At 36.9% G+C, this 13,974-nt stretch overlaps 1 protein-coding gene across 1 annotated transcript; it reads right to left on the reverse strand.

Moving 5' to 3' along the window:
- Positions 1-8,312: 8,312 nt before the first annotated feature.
- ppm1ab (protein phosphatase, Mg2+/Mn2+ dependent, 1Ab) lies at positions 8,313-12,802 on the reverse strand. The gene is made up of 3 exons (XM_016277399.1): positions 12,436-12,802; positions 11,116-11,988; positions 8,313-10,401 (listed from the first exon to the last, which is right to left on the reverse strand). Exons 2-3 carry the CDS (start codon positions 11,971-11,973, stop codon positions 10,258-10,260), a joined length of 1,002 nt encoding a protein of 333 aa, XP_016132885.1. The 5' UTR covers positions 11,974-11,988; positions 12,436-12,802; the 3' UTR covers positions 8,313-10,257.
- Positions 12,803-13,974: the final 1,172 nt, after the last annotated feature.

Here is a 13,974-nt window from a genome sequence, read left to right on the forward strand (position 1 = left end):
AATACGTGTCTTGGTTTCAGAATTTTTACCTTAACATTCACGCAGCACACACAAATCTTATTCAGAATGTGCAAAATACTATATAGATACATCAGGAAGACTAAAACAGGCAGGGCTCTGAGGATGTTGTGGCTATAGATTAATATCACCATGTTTAAATGAAAGGGTCAAAGTTGAAATGATTCCGCTGGTCACAGTGTGCTGCATTATTAACCAACAAATGCTGCCAGAGGTTGCAGCATGAATAGGCAGGTCTATGGTTATAAATCACTGCATTGGTCTCTGGAAGGTCAAACAAGAAGAGCAAGGCCAGGAGTCTGTCTTTGAATTCTTTTCTCTACCACTTTTGTCTTTATCTCAACACAAACAGCCCTGAATAGAGATTTTCTACTTTATGAAAGATTGCATTTAACAGCTTAAAAGTATTTAAATTTTTATGTATCTCAAGGTGTTGACCAGGTTTGAGTAGTGAATACAATATGATAATACAAAAAGAAAAAAGGATCTACATTGCATTTGGCTAAACCACCAAGTCTTATTACAGTTAAAGTAAATGGCATCTCTGGTTTGCTGGAGATTGTTACTAATTATATGCAAGCTTGACAGTTTAAGTTCCAATGCCTTATGTAACCACTTGCCAGAAATAATGCTTGACCTCATGTCACGTGGCAGTGAGCATGTAAAGAGGCGTTAGACAATGGAAGGAAAAAGAAAGATTTTTTGCTTCATATTATTAATACATTTTTCCCTCATGCGGATGCAAAAACCAATAGCTAAACAATCATTATAGCACTGTACTTTTGAAATACTGCAAATAACCTTAACAGCACTTTAATCAAAAAAAATCCCAGTTGTACATAAGTGGTCACTGAATTGTTACAAGGAATATAAAACTCAGCTTACTGTGAAGACTCCTTGATCTTGACCTTTTCAGCAAATAGTGAGTTATGACTCATAGCAAACTGAGCCATCCTCAATGTTGTTATTATCGCATGGCTGATTGGGAGAGAATATGTAATATATACACTACCATGTAAGGTCTAAGTATTACTTAATATTTTTCAAAATAAGTATCTTATGGAAGGTTGCAATTATTTGACCAAAAATTCAATTACAAAAGTAATATTGTGAAATATTACAACTGAAATTAGAGTTTCTATTTAAATAAACTTGTGTCTGTGTTGCCCAATTTTGAGCAGCCATTACTTCAGTCTTCAGTGTAATATGATCCTTTCGAAATCATACTGATTTGGTGTAATTTATTAATATTTATAATAAACATTAACAATAACATTAAAATTGTTGTCAATGTCAAAATCAGTTGTGGAAAACAAATTTTCCAGGATTCTTTGATGAAAAGAAAGTTCAAAAGAAATATATAGTTCAGTCATGAAACTCTAGATGGCGCATTCTGACGGGGTGTTAACCAAACTGATGATATTCAGAGAGTTAAACGACTTGGCACAAGCTGATTGGTTCATGCTGCATATGTAGCCAATGAGCTTACTTCCTTGCATTTATATGGCTGGCTAGCATTCACTTGAGATTCCTGCAGCCGCTTTCAGAGTTCTCTGAAACCCTCCACCTTCCCCAGCTTCACCTGTATAAATCTGCTACGGGGTTATTTTATATGCTATTTGTGCAGCAGCAGTATGTCTTAAATACTCACAGTGATAATGTTCTGGAATGTGGGGGTTGTACGTGCTATTATCATGATAAGTAGAGCACTATAAGCTATCAGACTGTATTGTTTGAAATCTGTGGAATGTGTGAATTCTGTGAAATGTGGGATTTCTGCTAAATTGGTGAATTCTTTAAAATGTTTAAAGGGGTCATATGATGCTTTTTTAAAGATCAGTATTTGGTGTCATAGTGAGGTAGATATGTGGGGGCGTGTTAGAACAAGCTGTTTTAGGGGGACGTGGCAGAGTCTTAACTTTGATAAAGAATATCTCTTTGGTTTTGAGACTTTAGTCTTTGCAACTTCAGGGATCTTATCTATGCACAATCAGCTTGTAACACTCCAAAGAGAAAGGAAAACTTGAAATCGCATCATATGACCCCTGTAAGTATGATTGGGTTTGACTTGCATCAAGATAATTTAGCCTTGAAAATAATCCGTGTTTTTTTTTTCCATTTCAGAAAGCTACTAGACAGGTAAAGTCATAATTTTATAATGTATATGATGTAATTGATGCCATCCAAAATGGGAACAAAGACTTTGAGATGGGATCTGAAACAAATGATAAAAAGTAATATAAAGATGCCTGTGAACTGGACAAGGAAAATGACCACCCATTTTTGTTGGCCCATCTGATGATTATGTGAACATCATGTCAACAAAGCCAGGCAATTCAAGAACACAGAGCATTTGCCGTAACCGGTAAAGCTGTCTGAAAAATTATTTTATCTGTCTCAACATTAATTTCTCTGATTAGGATATCACTAATGATGCAGCCTCCCATCATACACCACTGGAGTACTTCTGAAGGTTTGTGCCAGAAGATATGATCAAGGCTCTGACATCTAACACCAATGAGTACAGTTTTCAAAAGAAAGGACTATGGGAATTGAACATGGCTATGAACAGAGCTAGACATCCTAAATACCAGTAAATAGTTTTGAATTGATTTAACATTTTTATAATAAATACTCATAAAAACAATTATTATTGTGTGATTATTTGTGTATGGATATATAGGCTGCTGTTATGTGGCTGCATAAGCAGTATACCCTGCAAATGAACCCTTAGATCATCTTTAGTTTTGTTCAGACTGAAATTCTGCTACCCCAAAGGCCCAACGTTGTAATATTACATTTCACTAAAAACGTACTAAAAATAAAAAATGTTCAAACTCATTTATTTCTGCATTAGAGGCCTCCCACAACAACATATAAATGGTAAATGTTTTCTAAATTTGGGTCTTACAGGGTTAAACAAGCATCTAGTAAAATGGCATTATGGAAAATATCAATCCCCTCAGTAAATTTTATAAACAGATAACAGAGCTTTCATATCAATATTTCAGTGAGGCCAGTATTTAAAGGGGAAGAGAGAAGTATGGAGAGGCAATGAAACCGAAAGAGAAAGAAAAACAGCAAGATTGTCCATTATAAGATGAAAAAAGTCACATAATAAACATGGTGGAGTTACAGGCCACACACAGCAGAGAGATTTCTGCGGTAAAGCAGTTCATTCATGAATTGCAGTACTCTAACAGACACTACAGGCATTATTTCAGCACTTAATACTGGAACACATTTAACAAAACTATAAGTAAGCTGGAAAGATACTGACATGCTGAAGAGTGCCAAAAACAACAGCAGCCAATATGTGAGTCACTGCTTCTTCATTGAAGGAAGCCTATTAAAACATCCTCCATGACTCATACTCTTCTGCCAAAAATAAAGCATGTTTTCATTCAGATTTTGTTGGTCTTTAAAAAATGACTTGGAAAATTTTATTTTAATGGTAAAAGACTAAAAACAAAACATTAAAAACCTGTTAACTGGTTAACGGTAAGTCCCTACAGTATAGCTACACGTTGAAAATCTGTAACAGATCTAATGAGACATTTAATGTAATTTTACAGAAAATGCTGTTAAATGTAGTTTTTAGAAGTGGAAAATAAAAATGATTAAAAACCGTAATTGACATTCCCAGAATTCCCTTTGACAGCTCACATTTGATGTCTTTTTTTCCAGTTATGTACATTTTGTGTTACATCTTCTGTTGTTAAATTAATATTTATTGCAGTATTTTAAGGTCATGTGTGTTATCATGATGGTGCTTTGTGTTTGTATGCATGACACTGCCCACCTTTTATTAGTTCAGCATATGGAAAAGCTACTTGTGATGAACTGATTCTTAATGTGGCTTTACTTATCCCCCTGTGTTGTTAAGGTGGCTTTTAGTTTATTATAAAAGGTAATTTCAGTGAATTAAATTGTTTAATCTTTTATTGTAAATGTAAATTAAATCGGTAAAACTTAAAATATTGTTACCTTATTCTTTATGGGAAACTTATAGCAACCACAGCTGCAAATTTCACGGATTTAAAAAAATAATAAAATCTGTTACCATACATTCATATTTAACTGAACATCTCTATCTGAATTAAAAACAACAACAACAACAACAAAAAACACCTCACAAATTCAGCGTTTCCATAAATAATTTTATTTGAATCATCTCTGACAGCCAAGAATGACAAGATCACAGTTTGTCTACATTGCTAATACCCGGGTGCTAATGTACAAAAATAAAAACTAAAGAAAGAAAATACTGGGTGCTCACCCTCTAATATTGAAATACTTTTCTATGAAATTGTAGTTGAAAAATCTTTCAAAATGAGCTTTATAAAACTGTAACCTTCTGAGAGGTAAAATTGAACACAAACAGACACAAACAGTCTGCTGGGTTAAGAAAAGACCGATCATAGATTGTAACCCTTACACATCGTCAACCTTGGACCGATCTACTCTGACAGAAGAGTGAAAAGCGTGAAAAGCGTGGGAAGAAACTACTTTGTGCAGAGGAACCCAAGACATGATGCATTTGAACTCACATAGCTTTCAGTTTACACAACTATTCATGACACGGATGTATAACAATAAATACAAGGAGAAAAGAATATAAGATTTTCATTGCATTAGTAGTGCTTCTTTGGCTAAAGAAAATGGAATGCATGGACAGTTTCATTCAAAAGAGGTAAAATACTATTAAGACAATAAATAATTCAAATAAATAGTGTCCTCTGTTGCTTGTCAGTTTGGACCTGAGAGGTAAAGACAGAAGTGACACACAGGGACCAACAGCACAACACAGCGCAAGTATATGACAGTAAATGGGCTTTGTTTGCCATTTTGATTAATACTCCAGAAGATACATTTTTACATCATCCAATGTGTTACAAAGACCTATTTTATTTGCAGTTGGTTGCTTTACTTGAAACCCAGTGAACTTTGTAGAAGGACAGACTTGAAGTTGACACTTTTTTCTCCCTGTACATCTCAGTTTGATGGTGCTACAGTGTTAGAAATCAAGGCAATCTCCTACAATACTTTATGGCCCATTTAATGCCTGCTTTATTTTTCAGCAAGGCAATATTTCCACCCCATGTTTGACTCATTAGGGGTTTGGGTTGTGCTTTGTGCAGCAATAATCTCAGGTGAATGGTTTAAAATCACTTGCATGGCACTTGCTGTAAGGGGCCAAATGTGCTACTGAATGCACAAGCTAAAATTATGCTAGAGTAGAATAATGTTACAAAACAAACAAAATCACCTTACAAGACTTAGAAAGTTCATTTGAATGCTACAACTGGCCTTAGACTCACTCGTAGGGACAATTAAAGGCTCTCCCAGAAGAACCTCGTCACTCTTTGTAGGTATACAAACGCGTGACATGTCTCATCAAAGCATACAGATCTCAGATGTGCTATTATGGAAGAAAATAATTAAGGCTAATTTAATAAACAGTGTCACTGGATGGTACATCAAGCTATGTCAAACAGTGATGAGATACAACAACAAACCCAAGCAAAATGAAACTGATATGGTACAGGAATGACCTACAATCGTTTTAATCTCAAGAGTTCTCTCTTAGAGCAGGCACACTATGTTTTTCATTCAGTTAAACACATCTTAAAGCTAAAATATATCTCCTGGTAATACAAAGACATGTGAAGAACGTGGGATCTTTTGGTTGTAAGGGAAATTTTGATTTATTTTTCTCTTGTGGTGCACTGGTAGACCTGTCCACACTGACAATTCACTAGATTTAAAGGGATAGTTCACCTAAAAATTAAAATTACCCCATGATTTGCTCATCCTCAGTCCATCCTAGCTGTACTGGACTTTATTCTTTCAGATGAATACAACAATTTCTTAAAAAAATACAGAGTTACACAAAAAATATCCTGCATCTTCCCAGGTTTAAAATGGCAGTGAATGGGGGTTGAGACTTTGAAGTCCAATAAAGTGCATCCATCCATTATAAAAAGTGCTCCACACGGCTCCGGGGGGTTAATAAAAGCCTTTCTGAAGTGAAGCGTGCATTTGTGTAAGAAAAATGTCCATATTTAAAACTCTGTAAACCATAATTTTTACAATAATTTTGCATAATAGGACATAGGCATAATGTGAGCTGCAGGGAGAACATGCTAGTCCTGCGAAAACCAAGCTTTGTTTACAGCAGAGTTACACAAAAAATATCCTGCATCTTCCCAGGTTTAAAATGGCAGTGAATGGGGGTTGAGACTTTGAAGTCCAATAAAGTGCATCCATCCATTATAAAAAGTGCTCCACACGGCTCCAGGGTGGGTTAATAAAGGCCCTGAAGCGAATCGAGGCATTTGTGTAAGAAAAATGTCCATATTTAAAACTCTGTAAACCATAATTTTTACAATAATTTTGCATAATAGGACATAGGCATAATGTGAGCTGCAGGGAGAACATGCTAGTCCTGCGAAAACCAAGCTTTGTTTACAGCAAAGGAAATCTAGTCCCCTCTTGGCTTATATCGAAATCCTTTAACATTTCTCTTTACAAATCCTCTTTTTGTACTTCTAATTCATGACCGGAGTTTTGTTTTGCTCTCTCCACTGTGCTTCTGCCACTCTCTCGTGAACACGCATACGACAGTTAACAGAAGCAAGAGATTACGGTTTATAAAGTTTTAAATATGGATATTTTTCCTACACAAACACATCGATTCACTTCAGAAGGTCTTTATTAACCACCCGGAGCCATGTGAAGCACTTTTTATGATGGATGGACACTTTATTGGACTTCATAATCTCAACTCCCATTCACTGCCATTATAAATCTTGAAACAGGGGTAAAAGCAAAAAAAAAAATCTTGCGCCTGAACATTTTTTTTCGTGGGGCGGGGCGGGGGGCAGCACATGCAAAGCCTGTGGCAACTTTAACATTTGAAAGGATACTATGGCAAAGTTATTGCTTTCCTTATTCAAACTGATTTTATTTCATGAATATATGGTTGACCTGAAGAATGAATGCTATATCATACACATGGAAAATTATGAGCTACATCACTGCTTATCGACACTAAGGGTGTGACAATGCTCACAAGATGAGACAAAATACAGATACTTGGTTCACTAGAACAAGACAATATTTTAACAGTATTTTTAAGAAATTTTCAAAATGACAATATTTGTCTTTTAATTACAAAAAGTAAAACAATGCTGTTGTATTTTGAAATATTTTAACTAATCTAGGGCTGTAACTAATGATTATTTTAGTAATCAAGTAATCTATTGATTATTTTGACAATTGAGTAATCTGATATTTTTAGTAACACAAATAAACCTAAGTGAAAACCAGGCTTTAGTATGACTATTTACAGTATATATAAACTAACGATGAGGCAATAATAATTGGCTCAAATAAAATATCAAAACCAAGTAACTACATGGTTTTATTGAACAACACTGTTAAAATACACAATGTATGCCTATGCACAATATGAACATAACCAACTTAAGTACGGCCTGGTGACGTTTCACTTTACAGCGTGACTAAACAATGTTTAAATCCATTAAATTTTAATATTTGGCCACATGTAGAAACTTTTATTTTGAAATCGCGATGTACAATACATGGCATACTTAAGACATAGGTTGATGTATTCTCCTGTGTAGGCAAAGGTCTATAAATGATTTACGTTACAAATCTAGTGAGATTATGCACACTTTTTTTTTCAGATGAACGTTAAGCAATTTTAATTCATAGCATATGCAGAGGAAGAGTTTAGCCCCTTTCACACATACAGTCTTTATTAATAAATCACCGGTAAGTTACCATTAAGAGATCATGTGTGAACAGGACCTTTTCAAAAATCGCGGTAAATTTGTTCTGGCAATCATATCGTTCTTATGGAGATCGTTTTTCTATGTAAATATGCGCTAGATGGACATCTTTGACCATTGCGCCTCGCAGCTTTTTGTCGCGCTTCTCCATTCATCAGGGCTGCGACTCTGCAATTGGATACTATTATGCGCATCTCGTGTTTATAAGAGCAAAACATTCTGATTGGCTAGTAATGTTAGTTTGGTTGAGAGTGAAAGCTGTGCTCCTCTCATACCATTGGTAGGCGAATTCATTGACTAGAAATGGATATCAACAATTTGTTTTTTTTTTTAAATCAGCCAAACGCTGCATGCCGGAGATCCGGCACGGTGCCGGAGAACTTTAAGCCCTGTTGAAAGAGCCAGGACATTTTTTTAATATAACTCTGATTGTATTTGTCTGAAAGAATAAAGTCATATACACTTAGAGTAGGATGGCATGACGGTGAGTAAATCATGGGGTAATTTTCATTTCATTTTTATCCCTTTAAGTACTGCTCAAGTATATCAACTTCATATATATTAAACATCAAACATGGACTAGGAGGAACGGATTCACACATTCTGAAACAGTGGGAGCTGTTCTGATTGGCCAGGTTTTGTGATTAATTGCATTGTGTCACGCCTCATTTAAAAGGGATAGTACTCTCAAAAATGAAAATTGTCATCATTTACTCCAAACCTCAAAGTGATGTTTTTAATTTTCTTCTACACAAGAAGATACTTCAGAAATGTCAGGTGTTTTTGTCCATATTACTAATGCAAGTTTTCAATGGGTTTCTATGAGTTTGGAACGTAAATGATTTTATGTAAATGATTTTCATTTTTAAGTGAACTATCCATTACACAAATTGCTTGTCGCTAAAATCCTGTCGAGTTACGCCATGTTAGGACAAGTCTAAAGGGTTCAAAAATATGAAAATTAAATTAAAGGCTTCCAAAATCTTAGGTACAAAAGGACAAAAAGCCAAATCCTGTTGGGTTTTACAGACACAAAAGCAGTGTACCATTGTACTATAAATGTTTAATCATTGTACCAACAAGGATTTACATCTCAAAAAGTGCAGGCAGGCTGAATCCCACTCTATGCACCAAGAATTTCCTAACTAAATGAGTTTTTCTTAATAGTTACATAAACAAACCAGAGGATTGACAAAGTGTCTGTTTGAGGCAACAAGTAGTAAACAACTCGGAGAGGATTGTAAAACATTGACACAATCTTTCAAACACTGCGTTCAGTTCACACGGAAGCTGTTCCTCAGGGGTTACAAATGTATACTGTACAAAGTATAAAACTTCTGTCAGACCAACTTAATTCTAAATAAGATCTATCCCTGTTTTTTCTTAATGTAGCATACATGCAGGAGGTGTACAGAACTTATCGTGCTATCGGTACAGTGCATGCTTTCAGTACTATGTGTCCACTGGATTTAATTGTACTCTTTCAAGCAGTTGGGGATGGATACCAAGTGCTAACCTATCGATTCTAATCAAGGTAGTCACTGTAAATTAGAACTAAGGCAACAATGTTCCATATTACAGAACAGGAATCATGCGGATTAAAATGCTCATGGCCACTGCTGTGGACACGAAACTGCACCATCAGGCCACGTACAGCAGTGTCAGCTACAATTTCAGGTAATCAGCCATGGATGCCTGACATTCACTCTCATTTAGAACGACTTTTCAGAAAGATGCAAATGAAACGGGTGCCAGACTTAAACACATGCTTGTACAAGTGGATGAAAACAACTAGCTGAAGAACACACTGTCACAAACAGAACGCAAAACTACACTTTGTATTAATTCTGTTCGAACACATTAACATATTGTATTCTAACTGAGATCTCAAATTTGGTCTTTCTCTTATTAATAGAAGATGCCTTTAAGTATAGCAGCGTTTAATGAAAAAGTGCAGAGCCAAATGTTGGGTTTTCATCATTCCTTTTTCCTAATCTACAATTGCACTTACTCATCATCACTTAGTAGCTAATAATATGCTAAGTAATATGCGCTGGAGCGGAGGATTCTCGGATGCACTACAATAAAACCTCTGGTAAAGCTACAGGTTACCTCTAAATTGTGTAAGTGCTTTTCAATATTGGCAATAAATAATTAAAGGCCTCTAATTATCAATATAAGCTCAAATAAATTCACACTGTGGTATTTCTCTCTGGTTAAATTTGATCCTGAATAGTCCTAACTGTGCTAATACAGTACCAGTGAGTCTTTCCTCTCCAATATGGGGATTCGTTAATTGGAAATTTTACGTTAACAGTAACGTATACTTCATTGGCAAGTGTAAACTGCCATCTAAGAAACTCACCTAATTAAGTAAGAATGCTCACTTTCTATAACTCTCTCTTAGTCTTTGTAATATATTTTATTTATTCGCCTTTTTACATGCTCCACCCTCTCTGTTCTGCAGGTACTTATCTAACTCCGCCTCTCGCTTCACGGCTTCTGGGTTGATTTTTGGGGCACCAGGAAAACATATCAGCACCACACTCATGTTGTCTCGACTACCCTGTTGAGAAACACAAACACAGGAAGCATGCTCAAGTTAGATTAATAACAGATTACAATGTTGGAACCACCTCTAAAATGTCATAACCATCAAGTAAAAAGTATACACATTTATTATATAATATAATATGATTTTACAAAGTAAACGATATTATTTACAAATGATAAATTACTTAATATCTCATCAACATTTTTGGAGAGTCACACCACATGACATTTTACAGTGTGAACTAACTTTGTCTTGTCATAAACAGGTCAATGTTTCTGATATTTTAAAGAAACACAATCATGAGGGTAAACAGGGGTCTGATATCATTTCCTTTTTGTTGTTTTTTTCCCCTCTGTATGCTTCTGCATGTTGGTTGCACCACATGACTTTGTTTTGGTGGATGAAAGCTTTTCAAATATTAATAAGCAGTGAAGCAGGATTTTTCCCTGAGAAATGATAATAAAAAATTATGTCAAACAACTTAACATTTTCTTTTCAATATTTTTTTAATGAGACTTTTCCCCCTCTATTTTGATATCAGGGACCATTGTATTTAATGCATCAATACCTCTTTCCAAAATTAATTTAAATGTAGAAATTAAAAACACTTCCATAATGGTGGATTTAAGTAATTTTATGTATGAATACCATTGTAATGCATTTTTAATCTAATTAATAGATGCAAGTAAAAATGACCCATTAGCATCCAACTCGAATTGACCTTACCTTGTACAAACATGTGTCCACGATCTCATTACACACTCTCTCCAGGTCCTCTGTCACTTCCAAGCGTGAACGCACAAAATCACACAGTTCTTCGTTGGCCATGACGTCCCAGATGCCATCGCAGGCCAGCACCACAAATTCATCCTCAGCCTCACAGCGCTCGATCTCATACACTTCTGGCTCCGGGGACACCAGCTGCTCAGTGGGGCCTTTCCCATGTACACACTTATAGTCGAAGTCACCAAGAGCACGGGAGACGGCGAGGGAGCCGTTGACCCTCTGGATCATAACAGAACCACCTGCGTTCTGGATTCTCTCCTTTTCCAGGGGGTTACTGGGCTTGTGGTCCTGGGTGAAGAAGTGAACGCGACCCTTGCGGCTCAGCAAGGCTCTGGAGTCACCACAATTGATGAAATAAAAATTATGAGGGGAAATCATCACACCCACCGCCGTGGAACCACTGCGGTCTGCCCCGTGCTTGCGTTCGGACATGGCCCGCATGTGCTCGTCGATCTGCAGGAAGCCTGTGCGGATTCCACATTTCACACTCTCCATGGAGGGCTCAGCATTAATTGAGTCCCCACCCCCTGAGCAGCCTCCCCTGAAGTCCGGGTTGCTGGTGATGTGTTCCAGCAGATGCTCACAGCAGTAACGAGCAACCTGAGAGCCTGCATGCCCATCGTAGACAGCAAAGAAAGACCACAGGCTGAGGCCGTAAGGCAGCCCTATTGCAGCAGTGTGTGCATCCTCCATCTCCACACGCCAGCCCTGCATGCTGCTGAGTCCGTAGCGCAGGCCGTTCCCCTCCCCATGAGCATTGTGCTTCTCCATCTTTGGCTTGTCTAAGAACGCACCCATTCTTCTTATTTTGCTCTGACACAAACACAACCGCAAAACAAAGTGAGTAAAGGTGCTCCATTATGACATAAGTGACTCTCATTCACTCAACACTGACAAAATGACAACATATTGACATCTGATGGATATGGTATGATGATTTATATGATAAGCCACAGGTGCAGCAGGCTTCCAGTAGCAAGTAAACTGTTTAGATAAATGTTTTTTTATTACGTCAATGGAGTAAACTTGTTTGCCTACAAACCTACTTTTGTTTAGATTTTAGCTTCCCTTTTTAAAAAAAGCCTTTTAGACGCTAATGCAGCAAAATGAACAAACCTATATGACGTTAAAGCAACTGTGATGTGTTTACTAATGAAGCCACTGCCCTTATCAGCATATGCGAACTGCTGCACAGCCAGATAGCATTAAGAGGCTAGCTCCTATATTTAATGTACGTCAGACTCACATAATATCACTTACCCAGCTTTTTCGTGGTCTTTGCTGGAGGAAGAAACAACGAGGCACCACAGCCGCGGGTAAGAGCCTTAATATCAGTATGCTGGGCCAGATAGCAAACACTATAAACCAGCGTTCACAGCCACAACACCCATCAATCGATGGCTAGCCAATTAGCACGCAAACTAACGTCAAAACTGCCAGAAATCGATTACGAAAATAATAATAAATAAAATTATAAACATATGAAAAGCATCATATGAGCCCGTTAAGGCAGTCCGCAGCTGAGCGGTGGGGCATTTCTGGGCTGGCTCCGGTTTTTTTGTTTTCCCGAGGGGGGGCTACCGGAGCCTCGCGCTCAGAACACCTCTCTCCGCGCGGATGGGTTTGTTTGGGACCCGGATGCTGCAGCGGATAGTGCGCGTTCCGCTCGCGCTATTACATCATCACTGCCACGCAATTGAGGGCTGGAAGGAAATAGATCCATCGATGAGAATGAGGGACCGTTATGTTACAGACAGCAGTGAAACCCTTGCTGTTTATTTGACTGTGCTTGGCAGTTTTTCTGCAGATGTTTATATGCAGTATAGTCTTTATATGTTTACAAAAGAGCGCACTGTCGTATAAGTCTATGTAGGGTCGTTACCCGACAGAAACAATGCTATTTATAAATACATTTAAACATTTTACTTATTATCATCGAGTTTGACCTGCACGACTTTTGAAAACGTGACGTATGTTGAAACGTGTGATTTTCACAACGCCCAAAGTAGGCTACTGAGCAATCACCATGTAACCTCGATCATTAGTTCATTGACTGACCAGTCGTTACCATAGGCCTTCAAATAATAATAATAATAATAATAACATTCCGTTATGCTGCTTGATATTGCAAACTTGTATTTGTTATTATATTATTTTTTTTAAAAAGTGTTATCATAAACATACTGGATTGACTTAGCCTACTGGTCTTTAGTTATTTACCAGCTAATGAATCTCACACATTCGCAGGAAATAGCGTTGAGGTTTGCTGGTTGTACCTGCAACACTAAGAGCACTATATTAGAATTTTGAATGTGGACTCTTTTCCCCCTTTTTTAGCTGTGATTGCAGTCACTAGATGTAGGCTATTCATGGTGCTGCTGTTTACAAGGTAGGCTGCATGTTTTGCACAGAAATTATATCGCATTTCGACAAGCTATAGCCTAGGCTACAGGTTATTTAATTTGCATTGCGTGTGCACATGTCATAATCAACTAAATTTTTACACACACTGTAAAAAATGGCCGTGAATTTAACGGTAAAAGACTGTAAAAATGCTACAGTAAAAACCTGTTAAATGGTTAACGGTAAATTCCCCTACTATATACGATGAAAAACTGTATTGGACATTACATGTATTGGACACAAATTTTACTGTAGTATACCGTTTTTGGAAGTGAAAAATACCGTATAATTTACAGTGAATAACTGTAAATTGACATTCCCAGAATTCCCTGCATTACATTTCAAATTTGATGTTTTTCTGTTGAAATAACTGTTTCTTCTTATTTTTTTCTTATC

Source organism: Sinocyclocheilus grahami, unplaced genomic scaffold (genome assembly GCF_001515645.1).
Source record: "Sinocyclocheilus grahami isolate Dianchi unplaced genomic scaffold, SAMN03320097.WGS_v1.1 scaffold111.1, whole genome shotgun sequence".
Taxonomy (NCBI): Eukaryota; Metazoa; Chordata; class Actinopteri; order Cypriniformes; family Cyprinidae; genus Sinocyclocheilus; species Sinocyclocheilus grahami.